This window comes from Spermophilus citellus, assembly GCF_964194105.1.
Source record: "Spermophilus citellus genome assembly, chromosome: 1".
Taxonomy (NCBI): Eukaryota; Metazoa; Chordata; class Mammalia; order Rodentia; family Sciuridae; genus Spermophilus; species Spermophilus citellus.
The window spans coordinates 75,267,324-75,280,189 of NC_138182.1; the positions used below are offsets into that span (position 1 = coordinate 75,267,324).

The following is a 12,866-nucleotide window of genomic DNA, read 5'->3' on the forward strand; positions in this document are numbered from 1 at the left end:
CCCCTTCCAGGCCCCTGGCGTCCTTTCCCAGGTGAGCCTGTAGTTGCAGAACAGAGTCGCCGACGGGGGTGGGGGCCGCGCTTCGGACTGCCAGACATCTTATCTGCCTCTCATCCGCATCCTCCGGTCTGCGCGCAGCCCGCGGGTTGCGTCCTGCTGGCGGGTGGGCGCCACCAGCGCCGCCCCCTCCTCTGCACGCTCTAAGGAACGAGGATGGACTGGTTTGACTGCAGCATGGTGCCCCTCTGACTTGCACGACAGGTTTTATAAATGTATCATATTATGTGTGTAAGTGGACAGAGGGGGGGGGGGACGTGCCCCTTTCCTCCATTTCCTTCATTGTGTTTTGGAGATTGTGCGTTGTGGGTTTTCTTCGCTTTGGGGGAAGGAGATCTCCAACGTGTCGCGCTTGAATGTGGGAAGCAGAAAGTCAGAACCAGGGAAGGTGTTTAACTTCAGCCAAACTTGCAACTTGGAGCGGGAGGAGAATCCTTGAGAGAACTGACCAGTACGAGCTGTATACTTTAAGTCTGAGGAACTTGTGAAATGCAGGTGACAATCATGTGGACAACAGTAATTAAAAATAATTAGTGACACATCTCAGTTAAGAAGTGCATACACGGGTCTGTACTTCCTGTCGGATAAAGGAGAATAGCCCTAGATGTCCCTGACATCCTATGTTTTGCTGACTTGGGCTCGCCTCCCTTTCTGAGGAGCAGGACCATAGACTTGGGTGAGTGAGGTCTGCACGCAATTATGGCAGCCTGAAGAGGTTATGGACCTGCAGCAGTGATAGGGAGGGGGCGGGGGACCTAGCCCAGTAACTTCAGTGTCCCCTAAGTGGACTCTCATTGTCAGTTTGTCACTTGGTTTAGTTTAACCGTGGGCCTTTGTTCTTTTTCCTCAAGTAGACTTTATGCTTTTCTTGCCCCAGTTCTAGCAAAATGTAAGCAGTGTTCTAGAAGAAAATGTCCTGACCCAAAGAATCTCCTTAGAATTGCAGGATGCTTCTCAAAACTGCTCCTGTGGAGAGCTTTGTGCGTTGTTTGGACCCTGTAGAGTCTTTGGTGATGTTGTTTGCACTGTGCCAAGTATGGGGGAGGTGGGGCCGGTTATGAGGGAGAACACCAAGTCTCTAGTCCGTCTGGGGATCATGAAGGGTCCCCCTTTGCCATCCCTACAAGGAATAAAACCTGAAAGGTGTTGGTCAGTCCACCTGATCCACTGGTGGATGATTTTTTTATAAGACAAATTCTGATACAGGTAATGGTGACCTTATTCTTTTTCTCTTCTGAATTATAAGAGAGTTGAGAAGGAAAGGGACTACATAAGTATGGTCTGGCATTTCAGTAGGATGAAAGGAAAATTCTAACTTACATATCTTCACTGTGCATCTTTTGATTCAATCTGAATTTTCCAGGAATTATTAGTAGTTTGTGTAAATTAGCCAAAATGTTAAAAGACATAAATTTGTGGAAAAATAACTTTTGGTCTGTGAGGGCAAAATCTTCCCATGGGTACATTGTCAGAGCTTAAGATTTCTGTTTTACTTGCTCAACCCATGAGCAAGGAACTGAGCTCTAGGGGGCCTTTTTCATTTTTTTCCCAGAGTCATTGAAATCTAGTTGAACTTATATGTTTGGGAAGGACAGAGATTTGCTTTAATGAGCAGACACTGCTAACAAGACCCAGAGAAAGGAAGTTAAACTTAATGGAAATTATTTTTGAAATTTCCAATTCTTAAGTGAAGTAAGAAACATGGAATTCTGTGGATTGTCTGTTTTTATATTTAAACTCATAGAAAAAAAGTTCCGATTTTATTGAGTTAATTTTGAAGAAGTATATGAATCCCAAATATATTGTCATCATTAGTCATTACTTTAAAAACACAATTGCTGAAATTTTTCATCATTACATTTAAAAATCTACTACTGGGTTATCCCTGGAATGACCTGAGATTTCTAGAGAAAAAAAAAATCAATTCTTCTGAATTAAAGAATGAGTATGAGATTTAAAAAGAAAACTTGCTGATTTGGGGATACCAATTCCTCAAACTCTTTCTCATGACTGTTTTTTAATGTTTGAGGGGTGGCCTTGAGGTTTGGGGATAGGTGGTATTATTATTATTATTATTATTATTATTATTATTATTTTGATAGAGGAATAACTAAAGAGCACCTTTTGTTTTGTTTTGAATGAGTTTAAAGTGTGAAGCATTGAGTAATTGACAGTGTCTGAACTTGCCCTATAACAATTCTGGGGATGAAGGGGAAAAACTACCCACAAAATTCATTCAATAAACATGTGTGGCAGGAGTTCAAAGAGCATGCTCACAGGTACTATTTTTTGCTCAACAGGTGACATCCTTGCTGACTTCAGAAAGCAAAGAAAGATTTTATTTGTATCCCCACTGTGGACAGCTGACTTCTGGGCAATCAGGTGGTGGAGGAGAAGAAAGTCAGAAGCCTTGAAGAGGGACCTTGCCCTCATTTCTTCCAGCCTGACTCCTGGGAGTCCTTAGCAATAGGCTCAGGTTTGCTTGTTTTGCTTGGTCCTTATTTCCCTTTTATCCATGCACACTTCTCAACTCTCTAGAGCTCATGTGGACGATGTGAAGAGGGTGTTCTCTCCTCAAATCTATCAAATATTCACTGAATGACTCTGAAAGGACCACAAGGGAACAAAACCATGTAGAAAGTGAAAGGTCTTTGCCACCCCTTATGGTATGCTCAGAGGTAATGCTCTAATTTTTAGGATTTTAGTTTGGATTCTGTCTCCAGTGAAACTAAAATCGCACTCTTAAACCAATAGTGATTAAATTCTTAAATAAAAAGTTTTTAAATTACAAAGAAATCACATTGTTGTTAGAATGCCAATAGACCTAAATGATTTGAATTGTGAAAGGAAAGAGCAATTGATCTTTATAATACTTTGTGTATCCTCCTAAGTAAGGTCACTGTGTTATTTATTTGGGGAGCTAAATATTTATGACTGGAGCTTTAGTATCAAGAATTTGGCATGAATATATTTATTATAATTAGATATGCCACAAGACCAGATACATTTTACCTTTTTAAGTTTAAATATAACCACTTGCTTATAAGACGACCTCTATTTGTTCCTTATAAGACAGCCAGAAAGATGCCAGTTAAAACAAACCTCTGGTTTAAAAAGAAGGAGTTAATAGTTTACTTTTTATTGAAATAGCTCCTCCCATTGGTTCCAGCCCTGTTGATACAGGAAAGCAAAGAGGGATTTCTTTTATTGCCATTACAAAGGGTTCCAATGGTGCAGTAATTTTGGAAAGTAATGAGTGACAATTTCCCCAAGATTGTTATGCCTTCCAATTTTCTGTAACAAGGTATCTGTGAAAGATTATCCTTGGGGTTATGTGTTTTTACAAGGGAAGTCTCAGGGCTTCCATGGCCCCCACTTCTTTTCCAGGCCCATTCCTTAGACTGCCCCCACATTGGCCATAGTGCCTTTGCCCATTGACAAGGCAAGGTAGGAAGAGCAAGTGGAGCCCAGGGCCCCCTTCATCCTGACTAAATCTTCGGCTGTCTGTCACCTCCTTGCTCCCATGGCTCTTTGGGTGGGTAAGAGTCTCCTAGAGGCCACTAAGCCCTCCCAGTGACTGCAGTAATGTATTGGGAAATTTAGGGCTTAGTAATACCAGCATGGCACATTATCCTGGCCATAATACCAGAAGGTTCTTGGGTTTACATGCATAGATTTTTCTCTTGTTTTGAAAACCAAGATATTTGTCCTTCTCCAGCCATTGGGTCACTCTCTCATTCTGAATAATAACATTTAGATCACCTATGAAAAATCCCCCCAAATCAAAAACAATTCTTATATGATCCAGAAATCATAGAGTATACTCTATTCATAAAAGCATCATTCATGAAAGCCTAAAGGTGGAAGCAACATAAATGTTGATTGACAGATGAGTGGATAAACAAAATGTGGTATATGCATACAAAGAAATACTATACAGTCTTTAAAAAGAAGGAAATTCTGACACACACTACATCATGAACAAATCTTGAGGACATTATGCTAAGTGACTAAGGCCAACCACAAAAAGACAAGTACTTATGATCCCACTTATATGATATATGTAGAGTAGTCAAAATCATAGACACAGAAAGAAGATAATGACTGCTGAGGTCTGGAGGGAGAGAAAAATGGGGAGTTATTTTCATGGATCCTGAGTTTCTGTTTGGGAAAATGAAAGAGTTCCAGAGATCTATTTCACAGCAATGTGAATATACTTCACACTACTGAACTATGCACTTAAATTAAAAAGTATCTCAACAAAAGCAAAGAAAAATAAAGCTTCTAGAACATAGAAAAATGCAGATTCCATCTGCACTCTTTCTAGTACTCTAATATCTAATTCTTCTGGGAATAGAAGAATAGAATAAGTTCTCAGAAAGTATGCTCCCGCTTGACATCTCTTTCATGTTTTAAAAAATAGTTTTTAGCCAGGTACAGTGGCTATAACTTTCTTTTTTTTTTTTTAAAGAGAGAGGGAGAGAGTGAGAGAATTTTTAATGTTTATTTATTTTTTTTTTTTTTTTTAGTTTTCGGTGGAAACAACATCTTTCTTTGTAGGTGGTGCTGAGGATCGAACACGGGCCGCACGCATGCCAGGCGGGCGTGCTACCGCTTGAGCCACATCCCCAGCCCTGGTGGCTATAACTTTCTATAACTTCCTATAACTTTAATATCCCTGCTGAGCTGCTGGGATTACAGGAGGCTGAAGCAGGAGGATGGCGAGTTCAAAACCAGCCTCAGCAACTCAGTGAGACCCTGTCTCTATATAAAATACAAAATAGGTCTGAGGATGTGGCTCAATGGCCAAGTGCCCCTGAGTTCAATCACCAGTACCAAAAAAAAATGTTTTTAGAATAAATTATTTTTTATAAAATAGGGACATTAAAATAGACTTTCTGGACTAAGGGTGTGGCTCAGTGGTAGAGCACTTGCCTAGCATGCTTAAGGCCCTGGATTCTAGCCCTAGCATCACAAATTTTTTTTTAATTTTTAAAAAAAAGAAGAAGAAACTAATTTCTACCTCTTATTGATTATCTATTAAAATTATACCATCTGATCCAAGGATTGTGCCCAATATTTTGTACTTTGGGTTCAACTATCTTATTTTTCTTTTTCCTATTCTAACTTTTTAACTTTTTTATGTTCTGTTTTTATAAGGTTTACCTCATGTAGTATTCTAACCCGCTGAATCATGTTTATAGGTTTGGGCCACTCCACTTGAGTGTGGGGGTCTGAGTCATTTTCTTTCTTTCTATGACTTTAAAATCTCCACTCCTTGGGCTAAGGGAGACATCCCCTTCTTCTCTTACTTGACCCACTTAACCGTAGAGAATGGTCATTGAGAAGCCTCAATTTCCTATCTTTTCAAATCTTCAGCTATGAAATCCTACTCCTCTTTTCTTTTTAATTTAAAAAATTACAGTTCTTCCCCTAAAGTCTAGGCTAAGTTACTTCCATCCTGTGAGGTTCCCATTTGTACCACAGTGTGAGCTTTTCAAATCAATATGAGTTTGTATTTAAGAATCCAAATGTTCTTATCATATTCTATTTTAAAACATTTTGTTCTCCATAGTATTCAAGCAACTTTTAGATCTATAAACATTTTGACACCCGGGCCAAGGAAGGAGAAAGTTTTTGAACCAAGATGTGGACATTTCTAGCTCTGCCCTGAAGGCACCCTTCTGCCCTCCCCTTATAGTATGTGCCCCAACTTCCACTGCCTGGTTCAGAAGGAGGAAGAATCAGTACAGAAGTTATCAGAGGGATGGTTGTGGATGCTTCCTTACACCTAGCCCTAGTATCTTTCTGAGAAAACTGTGGTGTCTAAAAGCCAAACCCAGGGCAAAAACTGAGTTTCTCAGAAAGCCAATTAAAATGGGAGCTGGACTTTTATACCACAGGACTGCTGACTGTATTAAGGGTATAAAAGATGTTGCTTCAGGTGCACATTAGCCTCCCATTCCAAAGGGAGGGGGGTTAGTGTGGGGATCCAGGCACTTCTGGAATTGGGCAGGCTGCCTTCATTTACCCAGTTGCTTTGAGGAGTAGCTAACATCATCAGAGGTCAGGTCAGTGGACAAGGGCACAGGACCTGGGAGCTTAGAGGGGAAGGTTGACCAGCATCCCTTACCCATTTAGGGACAAGAAAATCTAAGACAAGCGGGCAGAATAACATTGGTGACTCCATCGTACCTCAACAGTGTATGAAAAATTGCCTGAGTGCATTCTTCTGGGGCAAGTGTCTTCCATTTTCCAAAGTTTCTCAAAGGATCCATCATTCATCTTATCTTGTTGTTTTGTTTTAAGAGAATGCTGACCAGTTCTTTAGTCTTCCTTGACAATGTAGGATAAAAATGCAGCTATTTGAATTATAACCAACATTTCTATAAATGCAAATGAGTCTATTTTCTCTCGGGATGTTTAATCAGTCATTAGCAGAGAGGGAGGCTCTGGGCTACAGTGACAGCCCCCTTCAACAGTGACTCTAAAGTCTTGTGTGAACAAGACCCATTTTTTGAGACCTGGTTACATGGAAGAATAAGGAAGCAATTTGTGTAAAACTTTTTGATTCTCTTTTGGAGGAGGGTAGTTGACACATTAGCTTTCCTAAGACTACATGATTTGATTCAAGCTAGATGTAAGTATAAAAATGATGCGATTCAAGCTAGATGTAAGCATAAAAATATCGTACAGAGTGAACTAATAAGTATTTGGTTTATTTTTCCCCTTCTTACTCTGCTTGATCAACCAGATAATGTCATTCTAACAAATGATTTTTTTTGCTTAGATAAACTATCTAATTAAATAAAATCTGTGGAAGTTCTATGAGCCCTTGGGTAAAAACAAACTGACATAATGTGTATTTGCATAGTGATTAAAAGGGAATTTGACTCGTCACAGTGGTGCACACCTGTAATCCCAGGGACTCCAGAGGCTGAGGCAGGAGGATCCCAAGTTCATGGCCAGCCTCAGCAATTTAGTGAGACCAATTTAGTGAGATCAAAAAACAGCAGAATATGTTTAGAGTGGGCCTTCCTTATTAGAAAACCTCTTCTAACAGATTAGGGGTTGAAGTTATAAAATACCAACTTAGTGGTATTTAACTCAAAATAAAAAGTAAATAAGGACTGAAATGTAGCTCAGTGGTAGAGCCCACCCCTGGTTTCAATCCACAGTACCAAAAATAAGGGCAAGGGGAGCTTGGACATGAATTTGTTTACCTGTGTTCCAGGATTAATGGCCAATAGCAGCATAATAGGTAATCTGAATTCAATTGAACTGAAAAGGTCCTAAACCTAAACCTTCCCTCAAAACAGTTATTTCTGGTCAAAAACAGCAGAATGTGTTTAAGTGGACCTTTATTCTTAGAAAAACTCTTACTAACAGATTAGGGTGTTGAAGTTATAAAATATCACAGTCTAAAAGAACTTTGCTCATGTCTATGACATCACCATGATACTACTTTATCAATTCACAGGCACTTTGCCTTTTTGCCTGTTTAGGAATAAAACAACACAATGGATTGGGGGACCCTGCACACTTTCATTGGGGGTGTGAACAAACACTCCACCAGCATTGGGAAGGTGTGGATCACAGTCATCTTTATTTTCCGGGTCATGATCCTCGTGGTGGCTGCCCAGGAAGTGTGGGGTGATGAACAGGAAGACTTTGTCTGCAATACTCTGCAACCAGGATGCAAGAACGTGTGCTACGACCACTTCTTCCCCATCTCCCACATCCGCCTGTGGGCCTTGCAGCTGATCTTTGTGTCCACCCCGGCACTGCTGGTGGCCATGCATGTGGCCTACTACAGACACGAAACTGCCCGCAGGTTCAGGAAAGGAGAGAAGAAAAATGAATTCAAAGACCTAGAAGACATAAAAAAGCAGAAGGTTCGAATAGAGGGGTCCCTGTGGTGGACATACACCAGCAGCATCTTCTTCCGAATTATCTTCGAAGCTGCCTTTATGTATGTGTTTTACTTCCTCTACAATGGGTACCACCTGCCCTGGGTGCTGAAATGTGGGATTGAGCCCTGCCCCAATCTTGTTGACTGCTTTATTTCCAGACCAACTGAGAAAACTGTGTTTACGATTTTTATGATTTCTGCATCTGTGATTTGCATGTTGCTTAATGTGGCAGAGCTGTGTTATCTGCTGCTGAAAGTGTGTTTTAGGAGATCCAAAAGAACCCAGACCCAAAGAAATCACCCAAACCATGCCATAAAAGAGAGTAAGCAAAATGAAATGAATGAGCTGATCTCAGATAGTGGTCAAAATGCAATCACAGGTTTTCCAAGTTAAGCATTTCAAGATAAAGTGTTGTCACATCCTAATGAAACATTTGTCTTCTCCAGGAGAAGACAACCTGAAAATCCCCTCTCTAGGCTGTAAAGTTTGTCTTTATAAATGACTTTCATAATAAGTAGATACTTGAGTTCACTTTTTGTAGAATACTTGTGCCATTCACATGTGACATAATCAAATACATGGTTCATCTCTGAAAACAAAACACTGGTTGAGACTGAGACTTGAAGTCACTTTAACGAGTTCATTTTATGCGGATCATCTGACCTAGTAGGTTTTCCTGAAAATTTATTTTACTGCTGTTGTTAAAGAACTTTTTTCTAGAAACTGATACTTTTATTAGTAAAAGATATTTTTATAGGATTGAATGTTTTAGTTCTGACTTTGAATTTATATAAAGTATTTTTATAATGACCAGCCTTCCTTATCTGAAAAAAATACATATGATGTTAGTTTTAGAACTGTACCACAGGTATCTCAATTTTGAATTTAAAAAAGGTCTATCTTGTAAATATTGTTTTGCATTGTCTATTGAGAAATTTATGAACTGTCATGATACTTTCAAGGTGGAAAGTGTTCTTTGTACAATATATTTTTACTGCTTCCTGAATGTAGATGGAGCTATATGGAAGTGGGATGCTTTTTAAAACTAGCCTGTTTGCCAATTGTTATGAAACAAACATAAATGTGATCGATTCAATAAAGCTCAAACCCATTGCTCAAGTCTTCATATGTGCTATGGGTCTCCGTTCCTTCTGGGTCCCTTGCTGCCATCACTAGTGGTGTGATAAGCTGATTGTGTTACTTTTGCTAGGGAGGCCACTAGCTACTGTGCTTAAAGTTGCTAGGACTTCAACAGAGATTCTTGCATTCTCATGATAAATGAGCACAGGTTGAGTTTAGCAACCTAACAGGTCCTCAGCTTGGAGAGGGATAGGCAGACTGCTTGTAGGACTCTTGGAAAATGTCCTTTGGGTCAGTTAAGACAAGATTAGGAAGATCTTCAACAGCTTTCCTAGTCCAGTCTATGTTGCTATAACAAAACACCTGAAACTGGGTGACATATAGTAAAGAAGGTTTATTTAGCTAAATGTTCTGGAGTTCCAAGATCTTGGCACTGGCATCTGCTCAACTCTGGATACATCAAAACATGACTTCATGATCAGAGCATATTTGGAGGGAAAGATCACATGGCAAGACAGAAGGTAAGCAAATGAAATGCCAGTCCCACTTATAACAATCCACTCTCAAGGGTCTTCCTGATAGAGTAGCATTGATCCCTTCCAAGGGAAGTGCTCCCATGATCTAATTACCTTACAATAGGCTCCACCTCTTAAAAGTTCCTCCACCTCAACATCACCACACTTGCCCCAGGCGTCTAGCACATGAAGCTTTGGGCAACACACTCAAACCATACCCAAACCACAAAAGCAGCCTTCAAACAAAGCTCGTTTTGAAAGACTCATTACCTAATCCCTTCAGTCCATAGTGACTTTACACCCAGAGATGGGGAAATCTCTCTCTCCCCAGGGATTTCCAGATTGAACACAGAGGGAAGGTGGGTATGAATGAGTCAGCCAGCCACAGACTGGTCACTCTTGGGAGTAATGAGGCACACACAAATGCAGCCTCTGTATAAAAGGATGGCCAGCCTAGGGCACCTTCAGGACACTGATGAATAATGGCACCAAACCAGAAAACTCCTAATGAATTATGAACATATATGAAGGCTTGCTATGGCACTTTGATTCCTAAAGGAACTGTTCAGAACCTCTCTCCAGAAAAACAAAAAAGTGATTCTCATTTTCTTCACAGTCTAAAGCAAATCATGGTTGTATCAGTTCATCTGAATATTCTAGCACCAATTTATAAAAATCAAGAATTAACCTTTTTAATCCATTTTTCTTAATCATGCTAGAATTAAAAAATAAAAATCATTTTACTTTTATCTAAATTAACATTGATTTGTAACTATTTTATAGTAAAATGACAGCTGGAGTAGTTGTGATGGGTGTAGTAATTTTTTAAAGGGAATCTGTTGCTTTTCAAAACATTTCCTAAAGTGGGGGAAGAAAATTTATAGACTTTCCAAGCACATCTGTGTTTTTTCAGTACTGTTATTATGACTTTAAAAAGAAGTAATTTAACTTTCTTTTTTATAAGAAATTAGTAATAAGTGTCCTTTGTACTTCTGTGAAAGGACTTATTTTTTCACTTTAATAATTTATTAATTTTAAAATATTTGTATCATTTGCAACAACTTACATTTTAATTTTTGGTGTGTTATCAGTTGAATGGGATAAAGCTCTTAGATATTCCAAAATATTTATAAAACATCTCATAGACTGTTGAAATCATTTCCAAAATGGTGATTATCTAACAACTAGTCATAAATTTTTTTAAGCACAAATCACACATTTTGTAAGTCTGTGAATTTATTTTAACTCTCGCTTTTAATTGATATATCAGGTATGTTTTAGAAAAATCTTTGAGAACACCAAAGGAAACTACCCCAGAATCTAATGTAGTTTGTTGTTAACAATGCATTAATGAAAGTATATTGCTAATAACATATTTCCTCAAGAAATATAAAGTTGAATAGTTTTATTGTAGAAAAGTATGTTACATTTCACCATGAAGTTCAATAAATCATCTTTTTTGTGAAGAAGAAAAAAAAAGAATTAACCTTTTAAAACAAAGTCACAATTTCATCATCGCTAGTCATCACTAATTTATCCTCTGATGTTCCTTTCTTTTGAAGTGGCTATTTAGGTATAAAATGAAGCCTATACACAGGTATAAGGCAGGGTCAGGGCAGATAATGCATCCTTGGTACAGTCCCAGCCTGGATGGAAGAGGGATTTCCTTCCCACCCTGCTCCTGAGAACACTTCTCTTCTTCGGGACTATACATATTTATTTATAATATGCAACGATATGTACACATAAGATACACAGAACTGCACGATTTAAATGAGTCTGATTTGATGAATCTTGACCTATGTTAACCCTTGGGATGCCAACACTAATTCAAGGGAATAAAGGGAGATCCATTACCTCCAAAAGTTCCTATGCTCCGTGTGTGTGTGTGTGTGTGTGTGTGTGTGTGTGTGTACAAGAGCATTTAACATAAGATCCACCTTTTTGGGAAAATATTTGAAGTGTACAATACCATATCATTAACTTCAGACACAATGTTGTACAGCAGATCTCTAGAACTTATTCATGTAGCATCACTGAAACTTTATACGTGTTGAATAACAACTCCCCGTTTCCTCAAACCCAATGGCCAACGGTGGACACCATTATTGTATTCATTGCTTCTATTAGGGTGACTGTTTTAGAGAGTTCCTATAAGTAGGATCATTCAGTGTTAGTCCTTCTGTATCTGGCTTATTTCACCAAGTATAATGTCCTCAGAGTTCATCCACATGGTAGCATAAGAGAAGATTTCCTCCCATATTAAGGTTAAATAATATTCCATTTATATGTATATACCACATTCTCTTTGTTCAAGTATGCATAAAAACTACAATGAAATATCATTTTGCAACTGTTAAGATGGCCATTATAAAAAAAAAAAATGGGGCTGGGAGTATAGCTCAGTGGTAGAGATCTTACCTGGTGTGCACAAGGCCCTGAATCCCATCTCCATAATTGATAAATAAATAAGTAAATAATGAGTGCTGGTGAAGATATGAAGAAATTGGAACCCTCTTGTTCTGTTGGTGGTAATGTAACTTGGGGCAAATGGTAAGAAAAACGGTATGGAAATTCCTCAAAATATTAAAACTGGACCTACCAGCAATCACGCTTCTGTGTGCATAGGCTAGAGAAGTGAAAAGAGAGGCTTGCACTTTCATGTTCACTGCAGCATCATTCACAATAGCCACAGGGCAGAAACAAAACCCTTTTTTTTATCTTCCACACCTTCCTCTTTCCTTTCCTTCTGCTCTTTAACCTTGCTAGATGCTCTTTCCCTCCACCTATGTTACCCCCCTTGCCATCTTCTCCAGCCTCCCATCAGGGCACCCAATTTTCCTCTCCCTATCTATTTCTCAGCACTGAATCTGGGTCCATCTTCTCCACTGAACCAAAGCCATTATCAGCACCAATGACTTCCTCAACACCAAATCCATTGGTTTCTTCTACCTATAACTTTTAAAAATATTTTTCTGGATTCCTAAATACTTCCTGACTTAACCTTGGGTTTCCTGACCTACCTCCAACTATGCCTCTGTCTTCTTCTGGCTTCTCTTCCTTTCCCCATCCCTGAGTGAAGTTACCACCAAGAAACATTCTTTCCTCACCCTACATTTTTCCTTGGTAATCTCACTTATCTGTACAATTACCTTGTAAGATCTTAGCCCCATAGGGTATGGAAAGATAAATAACTTGCCCAAGGTCACAGCTAATAAGTAGCACAGCTGAGAATCACATCAAGGCAGACTATCTGCAAAATCCTGGGCTTAGCCAGAACTCTGCCTCGCCTCCCACAGCT

General features: G+C 39.1%; 1 protein-coding gene across 1 annotated transcript; it reads left to right on the forward strand.

Moving 5' to 3' along the window:
- Positions 1 to 7,577: 7,577 nt before the first annotated feature.
- On the forward strand, positions 7,578 to 8,363 carry GJB6 (gap junction protein beta 6; the record flags this gene model as incomplete). The annotated part of the gene is made up of 1 exon (XM_081278911.1): positions 7,578 to 8,363. The coding sequence occupies one exon, from the start codon at positions 7,578 to 7,580 to the stop codon at positions 8,361 to 8,363; it is 786 nt and encodes a 261-aa protein (XP_081135037.1).
- Positions 8,364 to 12,866: the final 4,503 nt, after the last annotated feature.